The 15,822-nt window shown below is 40.7% G+C and overlaps 1 protein-coding gene across 1 annotated transcript in view; it reads right to left on the reverse strand.

The window, feature by feature from the left end:
* MAP3K15 (mitogen-activated protein kinase kinase kinase 15) overlaps window positions 1–15,822 on the reverse strand; it is a 138,708-nt gene that overhangs the window by 38,243 nt on the left and 84,643 nt on the right. Inside the window, exons 7-11 of the mRNA XM_065914927.1 lie at window positions 12,512–12,682; window positions 8,224–8,336; window positions 7,600–7,759; window positions 3,944–4,094; window positions 3,009–3,116 (exon numbers count right to left, since the gene is read on the reverse strand). Of these exons, the coding sequence (XP_065770999.1) occupies window positions 3,009–3,116; window positions 3,944–4,094; window positions 7,600–7,759; window positions 8,224–8,336; window positions 12,512–12,682 (703 nt within the window). The remainder of the gene's footprint in view (window positions 1–3,008; window positions 3,117–3,943; window positions 4,095–7,599; window positions 7,760–8,223; window positions 8,337–12,511; window positions 12,683–15,822) is intronic.

Below are 15,822 nucleotides of genomic sequence, written 5' to 3' on the forward strand. Positions count from 1 at the left end.
CACCACAGAGCTCAGTAAGCACAACAAATCGCCCTCTGCTCCCACATCCCCTGGAGAGCTGGTGGTTAAACATTCACCGGCCTAAGTTTCTGAATCCTTGGCCGATGAACCAGAGCTTCATCTCATGGTACAGCGGTGCTGTCTGCAGGTGAACGTGTGCCTGTGTGCAATCGCTTCCCACCACCCATAGCCCACCGGGAAAAACTGCAAATCCATGTAGAGAAGTATCATTTCACTCTGGACTAATCTGCTTGCTTTTACAATCTGCAGAATTTCAAAAATGTAAATGAAAGCAAAAGCAAAGCCTTCCTCTCAAGGAAAAAAGGCAATTTATATTTCTCTCAGACATTTGCTCTGACAACTACCAAGCACTGTGCAAAACATTTCATCAGTCAAGGAAAACTAGCATTTGCTGCTTATATAGTTCTTTCCATTTCTTATTACAGACTATGTACAAACAAAGCAAAACATTTACAACTAGTGAGATGTTATACGTACCAATGGAAAGTTCCATTAAAGACTTGCAACCATTATAGAATTCCACGAGAACAAAACCTTTTTGCTCTAAAAGTCTGAAGACTCCCTTTAATAGGATCAGCTTTTTTCGTAACTATTAATACTTGTCAAAGTAATGAGGTGTCCACACCCTGTTGGAATGGCCATCATCAAAAAGTTTATAAACAATAAGTGCTGGAGAGGGTGTGGAGAAAAGGGAACCTTGCCCTTGCCACAGTGTTGGTGGGAATGTAACTTGGTACAGCCACTACAGAGAACAGTATGGAGGTTCCTTAAGAAACTAAAACTAAAGCTACCATATGATCCAGCAGTCCACTACTGGGCTTATATCTGGAGAACACAATTCAAAAAGATACATGCAGACTTCCCAGGTGGTTCCGTGGTTAAGAATCTGCCTGCCAACGTAGGGGACATGGATTCGATCCATGATACAGGAGGATTCTGCATGCCCTGGGGTAAATGGGCCACATCACAACTACTAAGCATGCGCTCTAGAGCCTTCAAGCCGCCACTACCAAAGCGCACATGCCCTAGAGCCCATGGTCCACAACAAGAGAAGCCACTGCAATGCAAAGCCTGAAGACCACAACTACAGAGCAGCCCCTGCTTGCTGCAACTAGAGAAAGCCCGTGTACAGCAATGAAAACCCGGTACAGACAAAAATACACAATTCTTTTAAAAAATTAAAAAAAAAAAGACACATGCTCCCCAATGTTCACTGCAGCACTGTTTAGCATATCTAGGACACGGAAGCCACCTAAACGTTCATCAACAGAGGGATGGATAAAGAAGATGCGGTACATATATACAGTGGAATACTACTCAGCCAGTAAAAAGAATGAAATAATGCCATTTGCAGCAATATGGACCTAGAGATAAGTAATACTGAGTGAAGTCAGTCAGACAGAGAAAGACAAATATGTATCACTCATGTGGAATATAAAAACAGGCTACAAATGAACTATCTACCAAACAAATAGAATTACATATGTAGAAAATAAACTTTTGGTTATTGAGGGATAAGGGGGTAGGAGAGAGAAATTGGAAGACTGGATTGACACATATACAGTACTATATATAAAACAGATAACTAATAAGGCCCTACTGAACAGCATGTGGAACTCTACTCAATACTCTGTAATGGCCTATATGGCCATATTTATCAAGCGTAACTAAAACTTTATACCCACTGAGCAATGGAAAGTTGTTGTATCAAGACTATTTCTGATAGTTTCTAGTATCATTTTGAAACTCTTCTTATCCTCTGATGTTCTATTTTATTTTTGAAGATACAGCTTTTTTTTTTTTAATTATTAAGACATAATTGCTCACACTCTTGTTTCCGGGGGCGGGTGGGGGGGGGAATCCTTCTTTGTCAAGTTGAAGGCAGAACTCTCCCCCTACTCCATAGAAACAAAGACAGAAAACAGATCTATCTAATGAGCTTATCAAAATACAAAATATTTTATTAAAGGAAAACTTTGATGAAGTACTTCAGACACATAGAGATGAAAATATACTTCATGAAACAAAACATGAGGCCTGGCCCAGTATTTGTGTAATATCTTTAAGGGGCAATGAAAATGTTTTCTCTCCTGCATTGCTGGTGTTGAGTATGAACTGGAATGGTACAAGTTGGACAGTAGCTATTGAATTTTAAACATATATAGTCTTGAATCCAGCAAGTCAAATTCTGGGACTCTTTGCTCCTGAAAAATCTACAGGTGCATGGTAGGATGTAACCATCAGGATATGGATCAGTGTATTTACAATAGGCTAGACTGTAAAATTGAAACCTAAGTGTGCATTAGCAGCAAAGTGGTAAAATAAACTATGGCTCATGAATACTCAGAAATGCACCACTGTGACATGGGAATATAGGGGATTTTACATTTTAAAAAATCAGGTGGATCACTGTGTACCATATGAAAACTGTCCATGGTGTACGCATCACTTAAAAAGGGTAAGCTGCAAAGTAACGAGTCTCACCATATGATCTCACTTTAATGAAAATGCTTCTCACGCTGTCTATATGTGTATTATATATATAACGAGTATATGTACACACACAGTATACATATATAACTGAGCTTAGAGAAAAGTATACATGGACATCACTGGTGGGAATACAGAACAGGTTTGAGGGATCTGAAGGGACTTTTACTTTATTCCTTATCCACTTCCTCATGTTTTAACTTCTTTATCAACAAGCTTGCATTCATTCATATATATACACACATATACACATATAGGTACAAATAATTACATACACACACACACACACACACACACATATATATATATATATAAATACCTTGCTTCCTTTTCCCAACTGTGATTACACTCTCTCATATACTTCTGTCACTCAGAAGTTAAGCACAGGTGCCTGTTCTTTCAAGTACCACAATATAGTTAACTCTCCTACATGAAAACTGAATTTTTAATTAAGTGATACAGAATAAACAGAGAGCTCTTTATGATTGTTTTCTTACCATTTCTGTGGGTGAGACATGCCACAGAGAAACGGTCCTCTCCTCAGCTTCACTGTTTATGGAGACATACGAAGGCTGGTAGACTTTGGTTGGTTCTATCACCAAAACCTAAAAGAACAGAACCGATTCTTGTGATGCGTGGGAACATGTTGCAGAGCTCACCCTGCCCAGTGAGCAAGTGGGGAGCTCTGGACTCCACAGACCCTCTCTGAGCATCTACTGGTGGATATGCAATAAGGGAACATATAGAAAATAACGAAGAAAAATGGTGGGGTGGGGGAGACACTTGTTTATTAGATAGAGTGGCCAAGAACAGCTTGCCCGAGGAGGTCACAGAGAACAAGGAAGACTACAGTTTTTGAGAGAAATGAGGAAGTAAACTGGAGGATCCACAGGTAGGTACTCGAGTCTGCAAAAAATGCAAGAGGATGCAGAATGAAGTGACAGTCCATGAGTTACATTTTACTGTGCGGAGGGAGAGGAGCAGTAAAATTCCAAAATTTTACTATTAGTGGTGCACTGTTGTGGAACAGAGTTTCTCCCCCACAACACTATGGACATTTGGGGCTGGGTAATTGTGTGATGGGGGCAGGAGGCTTGTCTCATCTTTGTGGGAGGTTTAGTGGCGTCCTTGGTCTCCACCCCACTAGCTGCCAGTAGCAAAAGCTTCCCCACAGCATGACAACCAAACTGTCTCTAGACACTGCCAGATGCCCTCTGGGGACAAAAACCACTCCTAGTTGAGAACCACTATTTTAAAGGATATAGCCAACCTTTTCTAGTGAGTTGATCTCTCACTGGCTGACTTTGCATAAGATTGATGAATCTCTTAACATTTTCAATTATTCTACAGTTTTCTTCCTTTCAGAGTATTCAATAATTTGACAGTACCAATCCCACTCTCTTTTTTATCTTCAAGATTTAGTGTTTCTTACTGGAAATCTGAGTCCATTAGTAACTTCATTTGTTGCCTCAAAAATTATATCTAGCCAGAAGTTCAGCCGTTCTTGCCTGGGTGAATGTTCAATAATGGGTTTCTTGAAACGCTGAATTAACAACAAGTTCTGAACTAATGACCGCAGGTACCTGGAAAGACCACAAGTACCAATAAATTAGATTTCCAAGGAAACAGTATTCAATCCTCCTCCCTTTAAAAGAAGTTTCACCAAAGCTTTAGTTCTTAAATTCATATTGTGTAGCAGGTACTTGTTAATCATTTGGCAGCCACATACTTAATTACAAGAAACCCAAATGGAGCAAAATAAGCTTGTCCAACAAAATCATAGAACATGCCTTTTTACTAACATTGGGCTAGACCTCAATTTTGGTACATCTTGTTCAAAGCACAAAGACTGGCAAACATTTGTTATCTTAATTAACAAAAGCAAGTGGTTTGAAGTTCAAAGAAACTGCAAAATGACAAAATTTCAAACTCAGTGTCTTTTTCTTTTCTAACAAGACAATTATAGATTTATATATAATTGTAAGAAACAATACAGAGAGATCCCATGTATCCTTGGCCTGGTTTATACCGATCGTAACATCATAGAACAGTATCACAATCAGGATATTGACATCGACACAGATATCGACACAGTCAAGATAGAAAAAATTTCCTTCTGAAAGGATCCCTCATGTTTCTCTTCTATAGCCAGGACAGTTTCCTTCCTACCCTATTTCCTCTTTGACCTCTGGTCATCACTAATATTAAACTCAAGGTCTCTTTTTTTAAAAAAAATCAGATCTGACCTGGTGGATCTTTAATTTATGAGGTTTTCAGTCTCACCACATCTTTACTATCTTTAGGCAAATTGAACTTTTTAAACATAGCTGCCAGGAAGTGGTAGTCTCCTCTCTGGTAGAGAATGGGGTTGAGGCGAGGTGGTTACAATGATAGTATCAGAGCATTATTTTGTCCTTTGAGGATAAAGTCTGGAGCTATCCTGGGAAGGTATGGTGTTGTAAAGGATTAACTTGGCAGGCCTGGGTTTCCAAACTACATATTCCAAAGAAAGGTCTAGCCTTTGACTGGCTTCTGAAGCATCAGTTCTAAGCCCTTGGGATATCCTGCCTGCTAAGAGTCTTTGTCCACCTTAGGCCTTGTGCCAGGCCAGCTAGTCTATACTAACATTATGATTCACGGTCATGTTGTATCAGTGTGATCTCTGGAGAGGCTGGGGACTCAGGTTAGCTACCTGCATGCTTCATGCCTACATAATTATCCTCAATAAAAACCCTGGGACTTCCCTGGTGGCTCAGTGGTAAAGAATTTGCATGCTTGCCAATGCAGATTCTTTACACAGGATCAAAACTGAGACACAGGTACTGAAGTCCATGAGCCTAGAGCCTGAGCTCTACAACAAGAGAACCTGGTGCACTGCAACTAGAGAGTAGCCCTCACTCACCACAACTAGGGAAGAATCTGCATAGCAGTGAAGACCCAGCACAATCAAAAATAAATAAAATTATTTTTAAAAACAATTAATAGGGAGTTCCCTGGTGGTCCAGTGGCTAAGACTCTGTGCTTCCAATGCAGGAAGCCCAGGTTCAAGTCCTGGACAGGGAACTAGATCCCACGTGCCTCAACTAAGACTTCACTTGCCGCAACTAAGATCCAGAGTAACGAAAATAATAAATAAATATTTAAAAAAACAATTAAAAAATAAAATAAAATAAAACAATTAATAAAAACCCTGGACAACAAGGCTCAGTGACCTTCCCTGGTCGACAGTAATCTGTACATGTTGTCATACATCACTGGTGGGAGAATTAAGTACTGTCCACATGACTCCACTGGGCTTTCCTGGTGGCCCAGCAGTGACGAATCCACCTGCCAATGCAGAAGATTCGGGTTCAACTCCTGGGTCAGGAAGATCCCCTGGAGAAGGAAATGACAACCCACTCCAGTATTCTTGCCTGGGAAATCCCATGGACAGAGGAGCCTGGCTGGCTACAGTCCCTGGGGTAGCTAAGAGTGGGAGGCGACTTAGCAACTAAGTAACAACAACCACATACTACTCCACTGGAAGAGGACAACTGGAAGCCTGTTCCTGGTCTCCCCTGAGCTCTGCCCTAAGTGCCTCTTGTCTTTGTTGATTCTAATCCACATACTTTTACTGCAATAAACCACTGCCACAGGTTTAACAGCTTTTCTGAATTCTATGAATTCTTTGAGCAAATCATGAACCTCAGGGTGGTCTTGAACACACAATATGTGTGAACACTGTAAGTCAGTCCAGGTTCTGATATGATGGGAATGTAGTCAAGCCTCAGAGCTCATCTCAGATGCAGCAATACACCATAACATTAGAGTGTTTCAAATAGTGGCCACTCCAGGAGAGCTGCAAGCTCAGCCTACCTCTGTGTTCTCTCAGCCTCAGAAAACTTTAAGAAGTTCATAGGGTTTCAGGATCAAATTTAAGTCCTCTAGATGAGGAGGAAACACAGTCAACCCTAGGTATGGCCACTGAAATTCCTATCCCCCAGAGTTCAGATTGGCTCACTGAGAGGAGACACAGAAGGGGACAAACATGGATCATTAGAAGCAAAATGTTTTAATTATGTAAGTGATCCAAATGCATTTTAGACAAATCAGAGGATAGATTTAAAAAGCAGATTCAAAACTTCATTGGCTACCTCCCTGAGACAACCACTATCAATATTTTGGGGACAATCCATGACTCATCATGTATTCATTATACAAATATCTGCTGAGCAGCTATTGATTTTATGAGACTATAGAAATCATTGGTGGAACCATGATTCTAGCAGAGCTAGGTGTCTATTGGGAAATCAGCTATTGCCCAACTCTCCCAGACCCTCCTCCAAGTCACATATGAAACAGAGGTTTTTAATGAAAATGAGTCCATATAGAACAGTAGTTCTCAAAGTGTGGCCCCCAGGCCAGCAGCATCAGCTTGTAATTTCTAAATGCAAATTCTCAGGCCCTACCCTATACCCTCTGAACCAGAAATCCTAAGGGTTAGGCCTTGCAATCTGTTTTAATCAACACAGGTGATTCTGATAATGTCACTGATAGAAAAAAATATATGCTGCATCTGGCTTTTCTTATTCAACGATAAACCATGAACACATTTCCATGTCTCCAAGTATTCTTTCTTGCACATTTTAATGGCTGCATAATGAGCTAACTAGAGGCACTGCTGGGCCTCCACTTTCCTGACCACATCTATGATGAGTGTTTAAGTTCGCTTCCATTTGTGGTAAAAATCATTTACTTGGTGTACTTTGAGCTTTACTATCTGCTTTCTCACAAATGCACAATATGGACTGGTATCCAAAAATGCTCTGCTCTTGAGAACCTACATGATCTGAAAAAACTAACGGGACTGAGAGTTTTGTCTTGGAGACATAGCATGTAAGGCTATATTCTGTGTGGGGGGTCTGTCTGTTTTTCCCTCCCTTCACATAAAACCAAGTGAGCCTTAACTTTGCTTTAATGAAGAAGTCAGAAGGAAAAACACAGCAATTGTTATTGTTTTTTGCATTCACACCTTTTCCTCCTGGGTTAACTTTTCAGAACAAGACTGGATATTGACATGGGTGATAAAAATGCATAGGCATGACTCACCAGATGGCAGGTTTCAGTCTGAACAACCTCTCTGCTGCCTGGACAGCCTTCCCAACATCATTGGCCAACATGCTGACACTGAAGAACTGACCTACATCCCAGTAGTTGTTCATTTTCTCCAAGCTCCCTTTTCTTCCCAACAAACTGTTCAGCCGGACACCTGAATAATTTGAATTTCAGATAAAGTTAAGACAAATCTTTCTAGTTTCTATCATATCATGTAAACCTTTAGATAGAGGAGAAACTGGGCATTGTATTTGGGTTGCAGCCTCACGTGTGCTATCAGAGAGTAACTGTCCCTTTTGTGATATAATGCTGGTTGTTTTTGTTGTTGTTTAGTCACTAAGTTCTGTTTGACTCTTGCGACTCCACGGACTGTAGCCCACCAGGCTCCTCTGTCCACTGAATTTCCCAGGCAAGAATATTGGAGTGGGTTGTCATTTCCTTCTCCAGGGGATCTTCCCAACCCAGAGGTCAAACTCACGTCTCCACCATTGGCTGGCAGATTCTTTACCACTGAGCCACCAGGGAAGTCCCCTTAATGCTGGTTATTTGAGCATAATTTTGAATGCTGGACTTGTGTTGTCAAAGCATATCAACATGTACAGTCATGAACAGCTTTACCTATTTTCCTCAGTTCCATGGAAGTTTCAAATTGTTGTCCAGCAACTATCAGCAATACCGCAAGGTTGATTCCTGAATAAAGAGATGGCTGGAGGGCAAACCCTTTGCGATACCTGTAATTATAGAAGCACCAAAACCCCCTTTATATCAGCTTATTATAGTAGAAGAAAAAAGTGTAAATAATAGCACATATCAACCTTCTCATGAAAATTTTTACTACTCTGTTTTTCAGCTCTTTGCCCCTCCCTGCCCATCTTTACAGATAGCTACATGCACCAATCAGATAGCTTCTTAAAAATTTCATAATAGCAACACAATAGCACTAGGGAGTTTTAAAATCTTTCTTCATCAGATTTATAGCTTTTAGAGAAAAGTTATGGTCATTGTATAAAATAAGGAAAGCACATTAAAGTGTACAAAAGATATTTAAAACCTATTATAATTCTACCCCCTAAAGTGAGCCACAATTTCAACATATCATTTTTACTGATATAGTCCATTTGCACACTGAGCATTTTTTATTTTACAGAAATCTCAACAGGTATAGGCCCTTTCTCTGTAGGCCGTCTGTTTGTTTGTATCACAAAATGGAATTATTTTTTCATGTAAGAAGCCATTCTGCCAAAATGTTGGATCCCAAAGAGCAGTGACATAAAGTGAGAGAAGGGGAAGTGATGGTTTACATTAGGATAAAGAACAAGATCCTACACTGTGAGTGTCATTTTTATACTGAGAGGTTCACCATGCCATTCAAAATTTTCTTATTTATCACTTGTCTACACATAAAAAATGTATTTCTCTTTCATGATGAAGTATGAATACCAAGATCAGGGAAAAAAGAATCTGATCAATGAAGTAATGACACAAAAATGTCTTTCTGTAAACCAGTAGTGATTTTATCACTCATGTGACAATAGGAGGATTAGGCACCAACAAAACATTCATTGTGAAAGGGAGAACTTATCAGTTAAATCTGACCATGTCATGAAATCAGTTAAAATCTGATTCTGTGAACTTTGTGGCATGATACAAGTACCCTCAAGTGGAGCTGAGGACATGAAGAAAGTTCTTCCAACCCCAGTCAACAAAATTCCAATAAAATTGAACCCTCTCTCCCTCCCACTCCTGGTATGTTTTGGGGATTTTAAATTCCATATGCTACTATATGTGACTTTTTTTTCCATTTTCTTTTATTATGGAAAGCTATCTGGGAAGAGGGCAGAGGGTGGTTTCTCTCTGTTTCTTATCCACAAATCAAACAGGCCCAGCTTGGGGACAGACAAGTCTCGAATTCGCAGTCAGGACTGCAGTCCCAGGTTTGTGTCTGTCTGTCCAGCCCCATGACTTTGGACTGGCCCCCTGCCTCCCTGAGCCTCACGTTCCACATCTCTGAGGGCAGGACGATCCCCATGACCTCACCAGAGCCAACATGCCTTGCCCAGAAGATTAAGCTTCACGTGCTCCTGTACTCACAGCACTACCTTCCGAATTGCACGGAGGGGGCTCTGATGACTTCCTTGAAGGAGCCACAGGCAGTCATTTCCTGACCTGGAGGTCGGATTCCTGCCCACGGTGGTGGAAACACAGCTTCCTATTTTGCCCCTGCCAATTATTTTCCTCCGTTTCCCTTCCCTTCAACACCCCGAGTGATTCCTCTTGACCATGCAGTGCATTGGGTACTACTGTGGATTAACTAAAAGAAGGTCCCCACCCTCTAAGAACCTATACCATGAAAGAGGTCGTAAGATCTACACACAATTAGTGAAAATACTAATTTTCATGAGTGTGGCAAATAACCTAAAACCACACAAATCCATCTAGAGGGACTCACAGGAGACAGAGAGGCTTGAGATGTGGCACGAAGATGGACAGAATTGTAACAGCAGCGATTTAGAAAGGGAATCCCCAGCACAGAAAATGGCAGGAGCGGAGATGGGAGTTTGGGGAGCTCCTAAGGAACTCTAGTTTACGTGGACATATATCAAGTAGTGAGAAACAGGGCTGGGGCAGGTTGGAGAAAGTCTGCAGAGCACCCAGAATGGTGATCTATGAGTTTGAAGTTGTATTTAGTAGGGAGTGCAGAGGTATTTTGGGTCTTTGAGCTTCAGGAAAAAGTAAGCTGTTAATCTATGAAGGATACACTCCACAGACACCAAGCAGAGAACCTACCTGGGATACTGTTAGAACATTCCTGGCAAGAAAGTAAAAAAAAAAAAAAAAACAAAAAAACTGGCACCAACCGACTGAGGGTGGTGGTGATGGGAAAGGATGGTTAGGGAGGAAGGGAAGGCTCACAGAAGGGCTGGAATTGGGAAGTGACTATATGGGGAGATAAGTAAGTGAAAGTCACCAAACATTAAGCAAAAGTGCATGTGGAGAAGGCTAAAGAATGGTGGTAAGAGAGCAAGACAATGGAAGCTATCCCTTATGGAGAGGAGGGAATAACTTCAGTCTTACACATGTTGAGTCTTAAAGACCAGCACCATCTTGAAAGAATAGGTAAGCAAAGAGTGGGGCAATGTGGGGCCAAAGCTTAGAATAGGGGCTGGGCTGGAGACTGACTACAGTCCAAGGTGTGGGAGTGACTGGAATTACCAGGGAGCAGAGTAGATGGAGAGAAGAGGGGAGATGACAAAGTCCAATCTATACAGAAGGAAAACAAAAAGGAGGGGGAAAGGGAGCAGTCAGAATTAAATGAGACCAAACAGTGCTACTAAGAGCTCTTGTGATGGAAATGGATGATGTAGGCTGTTTGCTCTATCTTCAAATACACCCAGGTTCTGACACTTCATTGTTTTCATCATTACTACCCTGGTTCGAGCTACCATCAGCCCTTCTCTGAGTTTCTAACTGCTCTCTGGGTCAGCCCTCATCCACGTGGCAGGTTACTTAATAACCACAAACCCCTGCCAAACCACTAAGCACATGCCTTGGTCAGGTCTCCCTCTCACAGGTGGAATCTGCATCTCCACCCCTTTGAATCTGGGCTGACCATGTGGTTGGCTTTGACCAAGAACATGCGGCAGAACTGACCTTGTGAGAGTTCCTGAGCCTTGAGAGGCCTTCTGGTTTCCACATTCACTCTGTTAGAATGCTGGTCACCATGTAAGGGAGCTGGTCTTGCAGGACTAAAACCACTGCTAGAGAATGGAGGCTCCCACCAACAACCAGCACCAGCTGTCACATGTGACTGAGGCCACCCTGGACCTTTCAGCCCTGCTGACGCTCCAGATGACTACAACCTTAGGAATGAGTTCAGCACTTCAGGACTAGAATCGGCAGAGGAACTGCCTGGGCAATCCACAGAATCATGAGAAATCAGAAACCCTTGTGTTAAGCCACTAGGTTTTGGAGATGCTTGTTATGCAGAAAATGATAGCTGACACACCCCCTAACATGTATTCTTTGCATAACCGTGAGAGTCCTCTGGTTAAAATGCAGCTCAGATCTTGTCACTCCTCTGCTCAGAACATTCCAGCACTGTATCATCTCACTCTGAGTAAAACAGTCTTCTTCTTTTGCATTTCCTGCCACTCCCCTCCTTGCTCCTGCCTCATCATCTTTGCACATACTGGGCATGCTTCCTCCTCAGGGTCTTTGCTGAGGAGACCCCCCTCAGCTCTTGTTCTTGCAGTCCCCCACCCCACTTCTGGAACACAGTTATCTGCAAGGCTCATTCCCTCACCACCTACACTTTATTCACCTTCACTGAGCATCCTATATGAAACTGCTGACAACTCCCAAACCTCCCTTCCCTTATCCCTGATTAACTTTTCCCCAAAGCCCTCACCATCAGCTGATATTCTGTTTTACTCTATTTGTTTGTCTGACTTTCCTTACCAGCAAGGCGAGGTCCATGAGGGTGTGGATTCAGATCTGCTTTTTATCCCCACCATCTAGAAGAGTTCCTGGCATGCAGTAAACCCTCAGAAAACATTTGTTGAATGAATAAATGAATAAGAAATGAACAGCTCACTGAGAGGATAATGCCATGATGGTGGTGGAACAAGGTTCTGGAAGGAAGAGCTGGGAAGGAAGGTGCTGAGCTTCCTTGCCCCTATAAATGCATGAACTTATGAGAAAAGTGTTACCAGCAGAAAATCCTGTTTCTAATGGTTTCCTTTTGGAAAAAAGAATCTGGAAATTCCCAAACCACATGAATGGCATCTTTCTTACTGCCAGCAAACAGGCAGATACACATATGTAGGGAAAAGACCTGGACCCTGAGCTTGTGCAATTCTCTTCTTTGCAAAGATGCATGTGTTACTGACGAAGGCGGAGGGTTTACCATTCGATGGCACTGTCTCTGCTGGCATCATCTTTGCAGTCCGAATCTAAGAAGATGTCCTTGTAGATCCTCCCACAGAGGCAGAACATGTCAGGGGCCGGGTGGTCACAGCTCTGCAGAACCTGGAGCATGACCTGCAGGGCCTTTTCACGATCACCTGCGCTGTTTCTCCTGAAAGATTCAGTGATAAGATGACAAACGTCTGACTCAAGACACGGAGTGTATATATCTATGTCTATGTCTATATATGCATTCATTCTGTGAAAGGCTGGTGCAAGGATGCTGTGCTTTAACAGGAAAAAAATTTAAATTATCTTTCATTTTTCATATTCAAATGAAACAAGTGCTTAAGATTCACACCAGTAAGTCTCATTAAATCATACTCAGTCCTTACCTGATCTTAGACCTGGACTGTGGATGAAAGTGTATGCAGATCAATGTATTTGGAAAGACAGAAAAAAATAATATGGCATCCTCCTGTCGCTGGATGGAGAGTAAGGATTTCAGAAGCTAAGCCTGAATCATGAGGATGAGATAGTCTGACACAAGGTTCCTTTGGAAAAGCCGCAGGGTCCCCAAATTCAGAAAGTCAAGATGAATTTAGAAATGTATCTTGGCATTTCTTGACCTGAAATGTCTTGCCATCCTCAAACAGGCAATGACCCTACCAGTAATTCCTGTTATACTCATCAGAATCAGAAATTATTTACATATTCACAGATTACAGTCTTCTTTATTAGTATATTATATGGTAAAATGTTCATTTTATATACAGGAAATGGATTTCTTAGACAGCTGTTAAATTTTTTTGCCACAAAATATCTTGAGTTTGTGGCTGTGAAATATTAAAAGTGTTCCTGTGAAGGTTTGGAAGCACATGTCCATCAGTAGTGAGGACTGATTAAGTCAACTATGGTTAATGCTGTTCATATTATAATATAAAATATTAAAACATTTCTAAAAATAAATGAAGCAACTTCTATGTAATACTGTTATGGAGAAGTCTCCAGAACATCCTGTTAAGACAAGAGAGTAAGGTGTTGAATACTGTGCACAGAATGCTACCTTTTTATTTAAAAAGGGGGGGTATGAACAATAAATATATCTCCTTTCATTTCTTCGGCAACCCACTCCAGTACCCTTGCCTGGAAAATCCCATGGACGGAGAAGCCTGGTACGCTACAATCCATGGGGTCGCAAAGAGTCGGACATGACTCAGCGACTTCACTTTCACTTTCATTTCTTCAAAATGGAAAATAAAAAGGTAAGAAAAATGGCTACTGATAGGTTGAGGGGAAAAAAAACATGATGAAGGGGGAAGGGACAGATAGAAAGTTCCATTAATATGTCTTGGAATTTGGCTTTGAAACTACATAAGATTTTTACATAATTACTTTTAAAAATGAGACAATTCTTAAAATATTGCCTAAAAAGAGCTTGCTAATGAACATACTATCTGAATTTGTGGCTGGGGCAAAACAAAACAAATGAACCTATACATCTGGTTGACAGCTTACCCACAAAAGAGAAACAAATTTATCACATGATTTACAAACACAACAATCCAGTTGTATTTTCCTAAGAGGATATAACCTAAGGAAAAAATATAAATGCAAGAAATCTTATACAGTTTCCAGTAATCACACTATATAAGTGATAATAGTGTGTGTGTGTGCGCAGTCATGTCTGACTCTTTGCCAAGCTCCTCTGCCTATGAAATTTCCCAGGCAAGAATACTGGAGTGGGTTGCCATTTCCTCTTCTAGGTGATCTTTCCATCCCAGGGATCAAACCTGTGTCTCCTGCATCGGCAGGCAGATTCTTTACCACTGAGCCACCTGGGAAGTCCAAGTGATGAGACTAGTATTGGTGCTTTGAAAAAGAATACAAAAATATTAATTTAGTATCATTAAGAACCAGAATTTTCAGCATAGGAGGAATAAATAATCAAAGAAGCAAAAATCCTATAGTCCTAAATTTGGATTGGAATATCAGTAGGAATTCATGAGGTGGTTTCCCCAGCTCTATCTACCAAAAAGGTCCAAAGCAATGACCAACTCAGTAGCAATGAGAACCTTCAAGCACTGACTGGGGTCTGTAAACATCATCTCTCACTAAAGAAACCAGGACTCCTTGAAAGAATCACTGATTCGACATATGTCTAAGATGATCCTGGAACATCTTAACCCACAAAGAAGCAAAGAAGCTACTAAACTCTTATCAAAGACTCAGAAGCCAACTTGAAAGTTTTTGGCTAAAGAGGGGACAATCTGAGCATTAAGAAGAAAAATAACTATAAAGCATTGAAATACATTAATTATCACTAAAATTATGAGTTCATAAAGATCTTATAAAACCTCACTGGTCACTCTTGGAGGATACTGACAAACCAATTCACTGTTTTTGAAAAATGATCAAGGAAAATTAAGCATACAGTCTCCTTTTCCCATACAAACTGTAACCAAGTCATTGATGAGGGAAAATTTCTCTTTATAAATAAAGTGTTTGTGCTACTAACTCAGGAATTAATTATAAAATTCAAATATCACTATTTTACAACTTCTAACAAAATAATGGATCTAAGAAATGATCATCAAGGGCCACTAGCATCATAAAAAGAAAAAACAGATGAAGTACACAATCAACTATTAAGTAGTCTTTAAAAAAATAAAACCAACCTAAATAGACATTTCTCCAAAGAACAGATAGATGGTGAAAAAAGCACATGAAAAGATCCTCAAAATCGTTCATTATCAGAAAAATGCAAATCAAAACTAACAATGAGGTATCACCTCACAGCAGATAGAATGGGTATAATCAAAAAAAGCTACAGGCAACACATGTTGGAGAGGGTGTAAAGAAAAAGGAACCCTCCTACCCTGTTGGTGGTAATGTAAATTGGTACAGCCCCCACGGAGAACAGTATGGAGGTTCCTTAAAAAACTACAAATAGAACCACCACTTGATCCAGCAATCCCACTTCTGGGGAGATTATCAGGAAAAAAATATAAATCGAAAAGATACATGCCTCCCAATGTTCACTGCAGCACTATTTACAATAGCCGAGACATGGAAGCAACCTAAATGTCCATCAACAGAGGAATGAATACAGAAGATGTGCTGTATATGTACTATGTAATATTACTCAGTCATAAGAAAGAAAGAAATAATGCCATCTGCAGCAACATGGATGAACCTGGAGATTGTCATACTAAGTGAAGTAAGCCAGCAAGAGACAGGTATCATACGATATCACTCATATGTGGAATTCAATTTTTAAAAATGATTCAAATGAACTTATTTATAAAACAG

Source organism: Muntiacus reevesi, chromosome X (genome assembly GCF_963930625.1).
Source record: "Muntiacus reevesi chromosome X, mMunRee1.1, whole genome shotgun sequence".
NCBI classification, from domain to species: Eukaryota; Metazoa; Chordata; class Mammalia; order Artiodactyla; family Cervidae; genus Muntiacus; species Muntiacus reevesi.